Raw genomic sequence first — 14110 nt, 5'->3', positions numbered from 1 at the left:
AAGTTTACTATATTCAATTTTTTTTTTTTTCATAAACTGGAATGAAATAGTTTAGCATCTGTTTATTAAAATAGGCATACATACAGAGTATCACATTTCAAAAAAAAAATCAACTTTTTAATAGAGATAGTAAATTCTTTCACAAATATTACAGTTTCTTGGTAAAGGAGCTTTTTACATCTACATCCCAATGGAGTAGCCTGTAAATCTGGAAGTACAGTGTTTTTCCTTGAGCTAGGCAGAATTAACACTAGGGAGTTAATCAGTTCCAGGGTTTTACATTTATGAGGAAACTTAAAGTTTGTGGAAAATGCTAAAGAAAATGCTCTGGAAAATGGAGGAGGTTTTATATGGAGAAAAGTTAAAATAATCCAGAGACCTTATTTCCCAACACTGTAGGTTATCAATGATCAGCTGGTTGCCTGTGGCTAACTGAAGCAGAGCTGACAGCTCTGACTCCTTTGTCAAAGTCTCACTTATAGGCACGCTAAATGACCACGACATGTCTGATTGACCATCTTCTTTTATCACTCTCAACAAGCACCTTTTTTTGGCAACCCTTTGTCAAAGAAGACATAGATTAGATCAGAATGAACAATTCAAAGGGAGGAAGAACTTCATGTTTCTAATCCCCTGAGCCACACAATGTCACTTGACTATTCTTTAATACAGAAGTTGTCCCTACCTGAAAAAACAGAATGTGAAAATTACTCGGAATTGAAAAAATGAAAGAATAAAAGATGCCAAGAAGGACTGAAGAACTCCAGCTGAACCTTTGCCCTTTAGCTGCCCCACCAGGACCTGCTATTACAACGAGTCTGAGCATCTCAGTCCCCTGCTGCTGCGAGCCCTTGTGGGTACCAGGCACAGTGGGCGAGTCAGGCTGGAATCTCAGTCATAACTATGAATTTCCTGCCTTTGCCTGGGGAACATCACCACCTTAGCATTATTTAAAAGGTAATTTTCTTGTCTAAGGCTACAGAAACTTGAGAGTTAAACTGCTTGGCATTTCATAGGGAGAGAGCTTTGGCTTAGGTTTCCTTTTTACAAGAGTAAAGATTTGACAAGTTTGGCAGCAGAGCTTGTGTATGAATATATTTCCCTAGGGAAGAGAATATACAGAAGATATAATTTCTTTTACAGGCCACACAACAGAAAAATCCAAGGAGGCCTCTCATGAAAATGTTTTTGACATCCGCTTCCTCAGAGCATATAATCTAAGGCAACGTTTTCCCATCTTGATGAACACAATTTATATGCACATAACTCTGACTGCTGCCATCCACTGGAGAGGAGATTTCCCACCGAAAAAACCCAACCCAATCAACCAAATTCAATCTCAAAATGTTTCTTTATCTTCCCCATCACTGACTGTTCCATCCCCACACCACATTTGTCTACGACATGCTAAAGCTCTACACTCCTCTTCTCCAGAGTAGCTGGGGCTATGGACTGACTGAATTAAAAACATGGAGAGAAGCTAGAGCAATGTATAAGCTGAACATTCAATTTTATGAAGCAAGTTTTTGATGAGATATGGTTTTATGTGTCTTTTATTAGATCAACTGAAACTGTATAAATAACTATAAAAGCAGAAACCGTCCCTAAAAAGCCTCAAATGTGGATAATAAACAAAACCACCCCTGCAGTTTTATAAAGGATCTCAAAAATGTCGTTCATTTGGAACTGAAGCAAAGCCTCTGAAATTGTAAAATTCTTCATGAGAAAAATTCAGAAGTAGCTTTCATTTGAGGTCATTCAAAACTTTTTACTTTCTACCATAGAACAAAACAAAAATGCTAAAGAAAAACCTGATCCAAAATATAAACTGAAGCCTTTCATTCTAGTATTATGGATATTATAAAATGTTTTACTAGCACATTTTTAGCATCAGCTAGATTTTCGAAAAATGAGTACTGAGTGACAGAAAACAGATAATCTAATACGGTACAATTTTGCTTTGGCACAGGCTGGAAAAAGCTATCTAAACACTATCATGTGAGGGTGACCAGAAGGGAACCAAACCAAAGACCACCAGACCTTTACTTCTCTCAAGCAGAAGCTGAACCTGAACTTTTACTCCAAAAATTGCTGAGCCTGCTAAAATCTGAATCAAGAAGAAGTATATCAGATCAGAGTAGTGGTTTCACCAAAATCTAGGGGGTCTGTCAAGCAGCATGACCATTTGCACATGCTATGATCTGCAGAGCCTCCTCATCCTCTCCCACCACCATGCACCAGTATGACCCTACAGATGCATCTCTACCCTGGAGATGTGCTTCCCGCTCTGCTCAGGGCCTTGTCACAGGTGCTCAAGCTGAGATCTAAACCGCCCCTCATGGAGACGTGGCCATGTCTTCTACTCCTCTTCTCCCATGTTAGAAAGCTGTTCTTTGCACAGTGTCCCTACATCCCCATCAACCTGCACTTTACCATTATAATATCATCAGCGTCCTTCTGTGTCCAGCATGTGCTGGATCTGTTTCTGTAAGGGGGGAATTCTTGAGGGTGGGCAGGCACAGAGACAGAGAGAAGCTCTGGGGCATTTCTTCTCTGTTCTGCTTCCCCGTTCATCCCACCCACAGGGCAAAATGGAAGCTTTTCTGTGCCTCATTCCCACATGAGGGATTTGGGGAGTCAAAAAGAAGCCACAATACTTTTCTGGAAATATAAAAGGCATCTTACCATTGGTAGGGGAACAGGAAGGGGTTGCTAACTCCCCACTGCTCCTAAAGTCCTGCCAGTCACCCAGACATTCACCTGGCCCTTTCTATTTTGAAAAAAAATCCTATTTTCTGACATAAGATGATATGGATTTACTGACTTAGTTAACAAAGAGTTAACCTCAGCTGGAACAGTCTTAATCACATCTGAAACCAAACTGGAATCAAACTGAAAAAACGTACTGGTTTGACTCCCTGCTTACACCACTGATAAACCTTGCAATTCTGTGTCTCCCTCCAGCTGTCACTGATAGGAAGCTATATATAGAAGACAAAGCAGCAGCCTCAGTAACGTATAAAAGCTTTTAGAAGCGAGGGTTTCATATATGCAATTGAAACAACAGCACGGTGTACTTTTGTACATATTTTGTGCAAGAAATAGCATGAACACTGAGGACCAAATCTCTGAAAATTTCAGCAACTTGTTTCTAAAAAAAAAAATACTATCAACTTTAATGACAACTAATGGCCAAAGCCTCAAATCTGTATTTTCTTAGCTGTAAAGTAGTGCCTGTAGCAGCACAAATCTCCCACCTACCTCATGAAAATTTCTGGACTTGCTCTTGGTGTATTCCCACCTATGCTACATCTTATATGGCAGAACCGAATTCGTAATGTCCAGCTGTAAAGGTTACTCTTTTGCAGGCACAGTGCTAAAGATGCGGCAATCTCTCCATGTTTTTTAACTGTTTCTTTAAAGCCTGTTTGTCTACAAGATTCTTCAGTATTGAAAACATTTTGCATCTGGTTGTCAAGCAACAGATGCTTACTTTACAAATACAAAAAAGGTATATGTGAATTTGAAATGCCCCAAGGAAAATTAGCATACAGATAACACAATGCAGATCAGGGAGACTGCTCAAAATAGCCCTTAAGAGTATATTCCATTATGAAAAAATAAGGAGGCCTGTTTCAGAGGAAACAATAAGTCACACCAATGAAACCAGATTAATTATTTTGTATGGCAAATAGATGTGTCACATGCAGCAGCTTTTATAAAGTAGCCATAATAGTTCATTAATGCAAGATAGAAACACATTTAATTTTATCATCTCATTTTCTATGAACTTTGTGTTATTACCTGAATCCATCTTTATTTGCCTCGGTGAGGTGGCAGGTCCCTCCATTCTGACATGGATTTTGAATGCAGGAATTAATGGGCACACTGCAGTCTCGACCCTATTTGGGAAAATTCAAAAGAAACAAGGTTAGTAAGACTCGTGCCATCTGAATCAATGTCTCTTGCTCCCCCACCTTACATGTGGCACCATTTACAGGAGGCCTGTGGTCTTCAGACCCATCACATCACCTAATGTTCTTTATTGATGGTCAGATATATTCATCACTTAAGTGAGAATTTAGGCAGGGCAACTGTTCTGACCAACGGGACTGGTGGGTATCTTGGTATCATTTCAGTTTCAAGATTTTAGTTAACTCTTCGTTTGACTGTTTTAAGGAAACAGCTGGTTTCATCATTACTCTAATCCACTTTAACCTCTAATGTTAGTTACAATGAAAAGAATTAATCACGGCCAAAGGTAAGCAGAAGGCCACACACACAGTCAGCACAAGACCACATAGAGTCGGTACTCATTCCACCGCATTTACCAAGTGCTCAGTTAAACACTGCAACAGTACACCATACTCATTACTACACATTGTCAAAACCTAAAGGGGAAAATTCATTTTTATCGAGGGAGCTGAGTTTGAATTTCAGTACAGAACACACTGAATCCTGTTTGAGACATTATCATTGAATCAGTTCCCTTCTTAAAGATTGCCCTTAAATATACATCAGTAACAACTGAACTTTACTACCTTGAACAACCTCCACTGTTACCAACTGACTTTTTATTGGCTCTTCAAGGCATAGACATATTTCTCTGGTCATCACATCCTGCTGATTAGAACAAGCTATTTATAAAATGGGCAAAAACATTAAAGAGTTTGGTCTTGCTTTTCAGTTACTCACACAGTGGGGTGGAATAAAGACACCTGAAAGCCTCAATACTCAAAGGATCTGTGCAACCACAAGAAGTTCAAGAGATCGCTCTACTCTTCCTACCGAAGATCCCGTTAGCAGTGGCCCTCTGCCAGCTCATCTACTGGAAAGCTGATACATGACTGCAATCAAGATGAGAAAAATATCTCAGGAGATACATTAATTCAGTCAAGGTTGCTGGGGGTTTTTTTTGCCTTGGTTTAAAAACTATTATTTACATTGCACTTTAGAGGAATAATAATGGTATATCCATTTGTAAGTTTCTAAACAAAGAGGGTAGATGTCAGCCGGTGACATCAGTAGTGACATCTGTAACTTTTATGTATTAGTACTCAACACTAGCCTACCACTGCCAACTTCCCTTGCTGACAACACTCATCAGAAGTCATTCCTTTCTCCACTGAATTTGCAACAGCTTCCAACCCTTTTCAGACTTCACATACCTGGTATGATGTACTGGAGTGAGGGACACTCAGATAGTTTCTATCGTCTCATGTTTTTATGATGGCCATGTTGTCAAAATGAAGCATCTTGATGCTCCAGCCATGTACTGCACATGAGAACATCACTGTTAGGTGTTTTTCCACCTAGCTTTGAGACTTTGTTTGTTGTTGTATCTTAAGATATACATTAGAATTACATTAGAATTAAGAATGGACTTTGAGAAGCCTAACGCGGTACTTGGCAGATACCTGCCAATGATTTGCTTGCCTCGGGACAAATACAGTGGAGTTAGAAAAGGCAAAGAAAAGGACTACCAGAATGTTCAAGGAGATGAGCAACTATTTTAGAAGAAGACAATATAAAGCCTACAACTCGTTAGTCTGGAGAAAAGAAAACTGATGGGGGTGGCCTGACTGAGGTTTACAAACTCATGGAGGTGGTGAATGCAGAATTTGTCACACACTAAATTCCTCAGCGGTGGAGGAACACTTACTGATGTTAGAAGATGAGCTTAATACAGATAAAAGAAAACACTTCTTCCAAAGTATGAGCTTCTGGGATGTTTTTGCCACAGGAGGTTGTGAGACACTGGTGAGGCTGCCCCTTGAGTGCTGTGTTCAGTTTTGGGCCTCTCACTACAGGAAAGACATGGAGGTGCTGGAGCGTGTCCAGAGGAGGGCAACCAAGCTGGTGAGGGGCCTGGAGCACAAGTCTTATGAGGAGCGGCTGAGGGAACTGGGGCTGTTTAGCCTGGAGAAGAGGAGGCTGAGGGGAGACCTTATCACTCTCTACAACTGCCTGAATGGGAGTTGTAGCGAGGTGGGTGCTGGTCTCTTCTGTCGGGTGGCTGGAGATAGGACAAGAAGAAAAGGCCTCAAATTGTGGCAGGGGAGGTTTAGGTTGGATATTAGGAAAAATTTCTTTACTGAAAGGGTTGTCAGGTATTGGAACAGGCTGCCCAGGGAAGCGGTTGAGTCACCACCCCTGGAGTATTCAAAAAGCATGTAGATGAGGCACTTCAGGACATGGCTTAGTGGGCATTGTTGATGGTTGGACTCGATGATCTTGAAGGTCTTTTCCAACCTAAACGATTCTATAAGTCTATAAAGTCAGATAGTATATAAAAGTCATTAGAGAAATTAACGTACAATAGATCCAAACCAGATATGAAAGGCAATAGGCAGTCATCAGCATCCCTAGTTGGATGCTGGTGAGCACTGGGAGAACTGGAGGAGTGGTGGCAGGCTTGTGTACTCTTCTCAAACACTAAAGATTTGCTGCTGCAGCCATGAGAGACAGAATGCTGCAGTAAATGCACTACAGACCCATTATGGCATTTCTTGTGTTCTTATATCAAAGTTGTTTGAAAGGCTTATTTAGCTCTCAACAAGGAAAACATTCCCTACCTTTTTTTCAAAAGAACCTATCTGCTCCCTGAATCAAGACTACATGGTTTTGTGCATTATAAAGGAACAGGTTTCTCAGGAGAACCACACCAGGATGGGTTTGATCAGTTTGTCTCTGGCTGCATATCTGTTCGGGAAATCTCACTCTTGAGTGAAGAACAAATAGGCTAGTCACATCTTTCTAACCCTTTTTCATCATTGCCCACCTCTCTCTTACATCCTACATTGATCAGAAGTTCATGCACAGCTCTTGACTGGTGTGTCCATTTCCAGCAATGTGCCCAGCCTGGAGGTGACAAGCCAGCAGGACAAGGACTGTGCTGGTTCTGTGGCAGCTCAAGCTCCATTCATGCTTTAAGTACTGTATAAATAATAGTAGCAATCTTAATCTGTCTCTGGAGTCCTTATCCTGAAATTGGTGCAGTCTCAATTAAGCCTAATGAAGGCATTAAAAACCCCAAACCAATTTATAAGTGTGAACTTTTCTAGAGAGTTAATTTGCTCAGGTCTGTCCACTCATGGTGCTGGGCTCTCCCATTCACATGTCATACAGTTCAGTCCTCCAGATACTACTGAAATCTTCAGTATTTTTTCAGGTAGGACATACTGCCATTGTGCTGTGAGAAGAATGAGACACACAGTAATTATACTTTTGTCCAACACCACAGAGGAGCTTTGTTACAGAAATGGGAGACAAAGCTGTATTTCTTGAGGCTCTGTCCCCAGTGTTCCCCAGAGAAAGGAGAAGCGGCTTTGCACTTTAAAATTTGTGCAAAACCAAGGGAACAGGGACATCCATTTCCTTGGTTGAATCAGGAGAGAAACATTTCCAAAGAACAACAGGAAGACCTGGCCAACCCCCTGCCTCTCTGTGAGTTCATTCCCCCAAGACAGCAGTGCAGGCAGCATGCGAAGACCTCACCCAAGACCTGGCAGAGAGGGTTTCTGCTTCATCCATGCTGCATTTGCCAAACAGCCTGTCCTTCTCCATTTGAAATCCTGAGCCCCCAAATGTCTCAGGGAAGAATTGGGAAAGCGCCGAGGGAAGCTCATGCAGGTTTTATTTTGGCACCATGTGGTCCGCAGCACTTCACGGATGCGAGCCATGCAGCATTAACACTAATCCGCTGCCACCCTTCTGCAACATTGCCTGTGTTTTGTCCATCTGTGTTGTGAATCCTGTGTGTTTACCACATTATCCTAGTGAAGCTCAAAGATGCCATTTTTTGTATTTCTAAGATCACAAATACTTTTCCTGCGTCCCTGAAGAATGGACTATTTATAGATAGTTCACTAATGTCAGTTACTTCTGTTTCACAGGAACTCTTCATCCCTGTATCACTAAAACACTAAACTCTTTGCAGCTAAGCACAGCAAGAAGTAAAGCAGAAACCACAGCATCTGTTTTTCTGAAGGTTTTCGTCACAGTTGAACACCGTGTAAATCAGTCCGATCACTTCTACTGTAATTACTCAGATTATTTTGGATGTTCTTGTAAAAATTTAATAAAGATAAATGTTAAAATGAGAGCAAGGCATTTTCAGTCTCTCTCATTGGCACATGAAATTTCTCAAGACTTAGACTCAGCTCTCATTTCCGTACTGAACATGGCTGAATTATTGGCTTCTTGGGCTTCAGGCACCATGGAAACTGCTTAGTATGTGCTGCTGAATCAGACTTAATTACAACACTAAGTTGCTATGTGGCTTTAGAAAAATTAGAGTCTCTCTGACTCAGTTTACTCATTGTAATAAATGGGCAAACGGCAGTTAATCCTTCTCTGAGGATTATCTTCTCTGAGTTGACTTTATCAATAGCACATTGAGAGCCCACAAAACAAGTACAATTTCTCTAACACAGAAGACTATGAAAAACAAAGAATTCTGAAAGGAGGGAAGCTGCAGGAAATATTGGTACTAATAAATCTACAGCAAAGCAAGGCCATTTTATTTCTGTATAAGACTGTCACTACCCAGAAGAGCCCAAAGACATTCTAGAAACATCTTTCAAATGAATAATGCAATTCTCTAGTCTCAATTTACAGTAAGACTGTTCTTACTGGAAAAAATGGAATTGCTGTCAAGCATCACTAAAATTAATTTATCTGTGAATTGGGAAAAACTCTTTGAATTACATTCCCTGGAAGAGCTATTGTTACAAAGCAGAATATTGTATATTTGCTTCAAGACTAAAGAGCCTTTTAATGAAGTCTGAATCAGAAGAAGCGGTGCAGACTTTGTTTCAAGGACAGGCAAGAAGATATGACTCTCTCAGCAATTCACAGAAAGAGGATGAAGGTCCCTCTGTGTGTAATATTTTATTTCTAGAGCTTTTTTAAGCTGCAATAAATTTTTGTCTGGTCTGATAGGAAAGCATCAGATCCAAAACATGTTTGTGTAATTTCTCTCATTTTCTGTAGAAGAGGAAAGGATTAGGTGTTGAAACATAAAATTTCTGCAACTAATCAGAAGACATATATGTTCAGAGTCCAGCTGTCTTTTTAAATCTGAAGTACCTCAGCTGGTCCAGATTTTATCTTGGCTGCTCCATCTCCATATTTCAGTGAATGAGAACAGAAACTATCCACCATACTTAGAAAGTGTCAGTTCTTCATTTCATACTCAACAGTAATTAACTGTGTTGGGCATTAGTGTATATACAAGCTGTTCCTCAGTACTGCTGTGCCAAATTCTAGCCTTTACAAGTATCCAATACTGGAAAACATTACATCATGATTAGTAAAACACCCAAGAACAAGTAGCAAAAACTAATAAGGACCTCAGCAGGAAGAACAAAAGATAATACAATAAAAAAAGCACTCATTTGCTTTGACACTGTTTCAAGCACTGCATTTTTTTTTTTTTTTTAAATTAATTTTCACAAATTAGTATTGGCTATGGAGCCTGAAAGCTTCATTCAAGATCGCATGGCTGAGATTTGACCTCTGTCCATTTTAGTGCGATTCTTCACCCATTTCTAACAGCAGCAGGCACAGATAAGACGTGGCAGCATGGAGCTTGCCACAGGCACAAGTTAGAAACCTCTTGGTGTATGAAACCATCATTGCTGACTGCAGTAGAAACATGATCCAGCCAGTGATGAAGACACCTGCAGACAGGCAGAAGTCTATCCAACTTCAATGGTTTGTGAATAGGAAGACCTCTGTCCAGCTAATTACAGCGTTGTTCAACAACTACAATGTTTTAAAGTATGCTGGAAAAATGAGCTATACAAAAGAAATACCAAAGTTTATTTGAGTTGTTAACAATAAACAACATGTTCATAATAAATTTTATTTAGATGGTATATGTAGAGAACAGATGGTAGCGTTCATGTGTTTAGTAAAAATACTAGACGAAGACAAATATAGTTGATAAGAGACTTTAAATTAAGAACTAGGAAGTTTTCATAACTTAATTATCAAGTTCTAAATACAGCTAAAACTTTTAGGGAAAACAGACAAAATTATCAGCTACAAAGATACTGTACTGCAAACCTAGTCCTTTACATTGCTAATAGTGGAAGCAATGCATCCACATCCAACTCTGTCTCACAAACGTTAATGCACTTGCCTTATGGGTGTTCTGGTCAGAATTTAATAAGCAATCATTACATCAAGGGAAAAGGCTAACTAAATCTTCCAGTTCATGATAGGCTTGAAGGAAAATTCACAGAACTGAGAAGTGCACTGTGTTTTATGACTGTGTTCGGGAATGTTATTCAAACTTACAAGTATCTGCCAGCTTTAAATTTTTAACCTCCTAATGTTATGAAATTAAGAAAAAATGGACACTTACAGCCACTGTGTGTAGCTTTGCTATGCTTCCACACAGCTTGGGAAGTATTTTATGAAACACAGTTCTCTGAACAATTCTGACATATGCTGATTGCTTGTGTGTAAAAACTACATCTGCATGTGCCAGTGGGACTCGTTCATATATTCAGACCTGCAAAGGTCTAACAGAGTGAAGGGCTAAATGTGGTGTGTAAACAAGTCATGATTCCTGATGCTTCATATAAAAGAATGAGATGAGATGGGATGAGAGGAGAGGAGGAAAAAACATCCAGAAAAAATAGAGAAAACAGACACTCAGCACAGACTGAACTCTTGAAGGGATATTTTACTTGAGTTTTTCTTCTTTCTTGCTTAGTAAAGTGAGAACTACAATCAAAGGTTTTCCTGAAGTTATGGCATACAGCTATCCAATAAGGTATGAACTGATGCTACAGTCTTTTACTTAGTGGCCTCTTCATTCATAATTTGAAACCTTTATGCCTCTGGTTATATGTAGTCAAAATTGGAGAGTAAATTGAACTATTCCCAGGCCAGGAAGGGAAAGAGATGTCTCATGAACAAAGTTTTATCACATAAACCTCAATTTCACTAGAAAATAAGGCTAGGAAATAAGAATGAGGTATTCAGCAGTTTCCCTGTAATAAATGTATTTAGCAGCCATAAATACAAAGGAGAAACAAGAAGAATTTTACATAATTGACCAAGGAAACACTATGCCATGAATTCAGCTACACAGCCAATACACCCAGTTACAAGTTTGGTAGGAAAAATTCTCTCAAGTTCTATGCATGATTGTGTATTTCAGAGCCTTTCATTGCAAAGAAAACCACTATTTGGTATAATGAGATCATGAAAAGGAAAAGCTTTACAAGTACTGCAAATCTTAAAGCAAGTTATGAAAGTTAGCGTGCCATCTTATGCTAATTGCAGCATGAAGGACTTGATGGACACCTCAGCGATTGCTACAAACACAGCGACTCAGCTTTGTGAAGGGAATACTTACTTATCAAATAATTAGAGATGCTGCAAACTGGGTGAAGAACGAAACTAGCTTTAAAATATAAAATGAATCTAAATTCTTTTGCAGGAAGGGCTAAAAAATACGGCATTGGGAATTACTCTGTTATTTTACCAACAGAACCATTTGAAACTGATTTCCTAATTGATTGCACTGATATTAAGATATATGTAGCCAGCTTACATACTGATATCTATATACAGTAGTCTGAAGCTCTTCAGCAGATCCAGGTGATACTGTTTCCTTGTTTATGCTCTTTCTGGCCATGGACATAATGGCTAAGCCTCAATCTGGAAAAGATGTAGATGACGCTCATTGGCAAGGTCAAATAACTACAAAAGCTGGCAGGGTGTATGTTAGATCCATCTGCTTAGGCATATATACAAATTATTTGGCAAGGCATGGATGATATCACAGTAATTTTGGATCAGATTGCTTTTAGATTGCCAGGTGGAAGTTGAAAGATTTTGATCATCTGTTGTTCACAAAAATGCTGTGACTCCTCCTTCTGAATGCAGACCTTGCTACAGACATCCACACCGTGGATGCCTCTAGGTTAGGGTACTCACAGTGGTGAAGAATTAACTATTTCTCTTTAGTCAACTGTCCCAATGGGATAACAAAAATATAGTTTCTGAGGATTGCTGTTTACAAGCCAATTAATTTAACATGAAAAAGTAATTTCATGCATTTCTAGTTTTGAAAAAAGTTTAAAAATAAATTTGAATTTACCTAGACAATTCTGATTTCTTTTTTTAGGTCAATATCGTTGTTTATACAGCTATACTTACGTCGACAAAACAATAAAAAAAAAAAGTTGCCCGCTGCTCACAAGCATCATGAGAAATAATATTTGCTAAATGGCATAGAAGCTAGATTATGAAAAGAAGATACATTGATATTGCTTTTGTTGCTGCCCTCCACCTGCCATTTGGCTGATTTAACTTCCTCTGAAAACTTTCACAGTGTTAGTGTCTGAAGCAAAAATACAGAGAATATTTATTTATACTTCACCACGTTCAGCACTGTATAGTTCTCTTCTATGCCAGTCTAGCTTCATTTGGCACCTGATTAAACAATAATTGGGCATGGCAGCAGCACTTTTTAGTGACTTCCTTGTCCTTGTTAATAAATCACAATTGTCAATTTATACCAAATTAGGCGAACTCTGCTCTCTTAAGCCTCATTTTATTTAAATCAGAAAGATTTATGATCCTCCAGTGTATAATACACCTTCCATTACCTCTGTAGCTAGTAATCAAGAATATGCCCGTCAAAGTCAAAGTGTAAGGATTCATCATATTATTTTTTAAAAACTCTAGTTCTTCTCCCACAAGTATGAAATTTAATTCTCAGTGGACATCTGAGGTTTATTTTGCAATTATATTCATTACCACGTAAATCCTGATTGCCCTTCTAAACCTCTCCTTACATAAGCACCTTGGGTTTCAATGGTCTTTTGGGCTTTTAATCAATGACAGAAGATATGTCATTAATCCATCACAGAGTCAATTCACGTAGCACATATCTGAACTGAGTCCAGAGGTGCCAAACTGGATGGGGCAGGTGTTCTAGAGCTTCCAAGGTTACCTGATCAACTGGCTGATACAGATCACTGTGTGAATATTTTGGGAGATGTAGAAGAAAATTAGGGACACTGAAAATAGTTGATTTTGCCCAGGGTTGCCTCTGTACATGAAATCCAACCCCGAATATTTGATGTGAAAATGGAATAAAATTGAATATTTTATATGTAGTCTCTAATTCAACCAATATTCATGAATGAGAATAATGTTTTCAGTACCTTCAAAACACTTAAGGGGCTATTTATTTTAAAATACATGTTGCAGTGACAACAAAACTTTCCCTCTCAGGCTGTCAAAAGCCAGCGACTCCTCCTTAATGTGAAAACTGTGGAGAAAGTTCTAAAGACTGGGTATTTGTATAGAAAACACAATTCTTATTATTAATAAGAAATAAAAGAAATATAACTGCTGTATTTTAAACTTACTGCTCAAGGCAATTAACCTATGCCTAACACTTAAGCTATTGAACAAAGCCTCCACGAGAGGGGAGGGACAAACTATAGGCAGGAACTCAGCGAAACCTAACATGAGGCAGGGCTTATGTGATTAAAAAGTCCGCCCAAAGAACTCAATAGATTTCTGAAATAAATAGAGTTAAAGATGCTGGAAGAGTCACAGTCCATTTGGAGAAACTTTGCTGGTGTATCCATGTCTGTTAAGGATGCAGGCTTTTGGTTTGGAACAGTTCTGTACTGATAAAAGGTCTCACAGTAAAATACAGGTCGTTATCAGCAAAAATGCCAGTATAACCTGTTTTGCTTGTGGAAGCTCTGTAACACTTCCCCTACAAGAGCTGCCAGTTCAGAGAGATCAGCAATCCTTCCTGGCGCAAACCAAGACTGCAATTTGATAGGGGCTTGAACTGGGACAGGTAACCCAGGCAGGCAGCAATGTTTTCAGAATCACACATGCAAATGAATTCTTCAGACTACTAAAGAAAACAAACATGCCCACTACTATAATGAGCAAAAGCACAACATTTATTTCAGAGGCACTCAGAAGTACGAGGAGGGGACCCTCAGCGGGCCATGGAGACAGGCGTCTGCCCAGCAGCACCTCAGCGCTGGAGCCTGACACTGTCAGCAATGGAGCGCAGAGAGCTTTGGTTCAACTTCCCTGTGGTGTATGTGCACTT

At 39.3% G+C, this 14110-nt stretch overlaps 2 protein-coding genes across 3 annotated transcripts in view; both read right to left on the bottom strand.

Annotated features, from left to right (window-relative positions):
* Positions 1-14110, bottom strand: part of SLIT3 (slit guidance ligand 3) — a 536826-nt gene that overhangs the window by 59061 nt on the left and 463655 nt on the right. For both annotated transcript variants that reach the window (XM_049829395.1, XM_049829396.1), the window contains one exon: positions 3805-3902. In XM_049829395.1, coding sequence (XP_049685352.1) covers positions 3805-3902 — 98 coding nt within the window. The remainder of the gene's footprint in view (positions 1-3804; positions 3903-14110) is intronic.
* PANK3 (pantothenate kinase 3) overlaps positions 1-14110 on the bottom strand; it is a 307492-nt gene that overhangs the window by 93161 nt on the left and 200221 nt on the right. The gene's annotated exons all lie outside the window — the stretch shown is intronic.

Source organism: Accipiter gentilis, chromosome 26, assembly GCF_929443795.1.
Source record: "Accipiter gentilis chromosome 26, bAccGen1.1, whole genome shotgun sequence".
Lineage (NCBI taxonomy): Eukaryota > Metazoa > Chordata > Aves > Accipitriformes > Accipitridae > Astur > Astur gentilis.
This window is presented reverse-complemented; position numbering and strand designations above follow the sequence as displayed.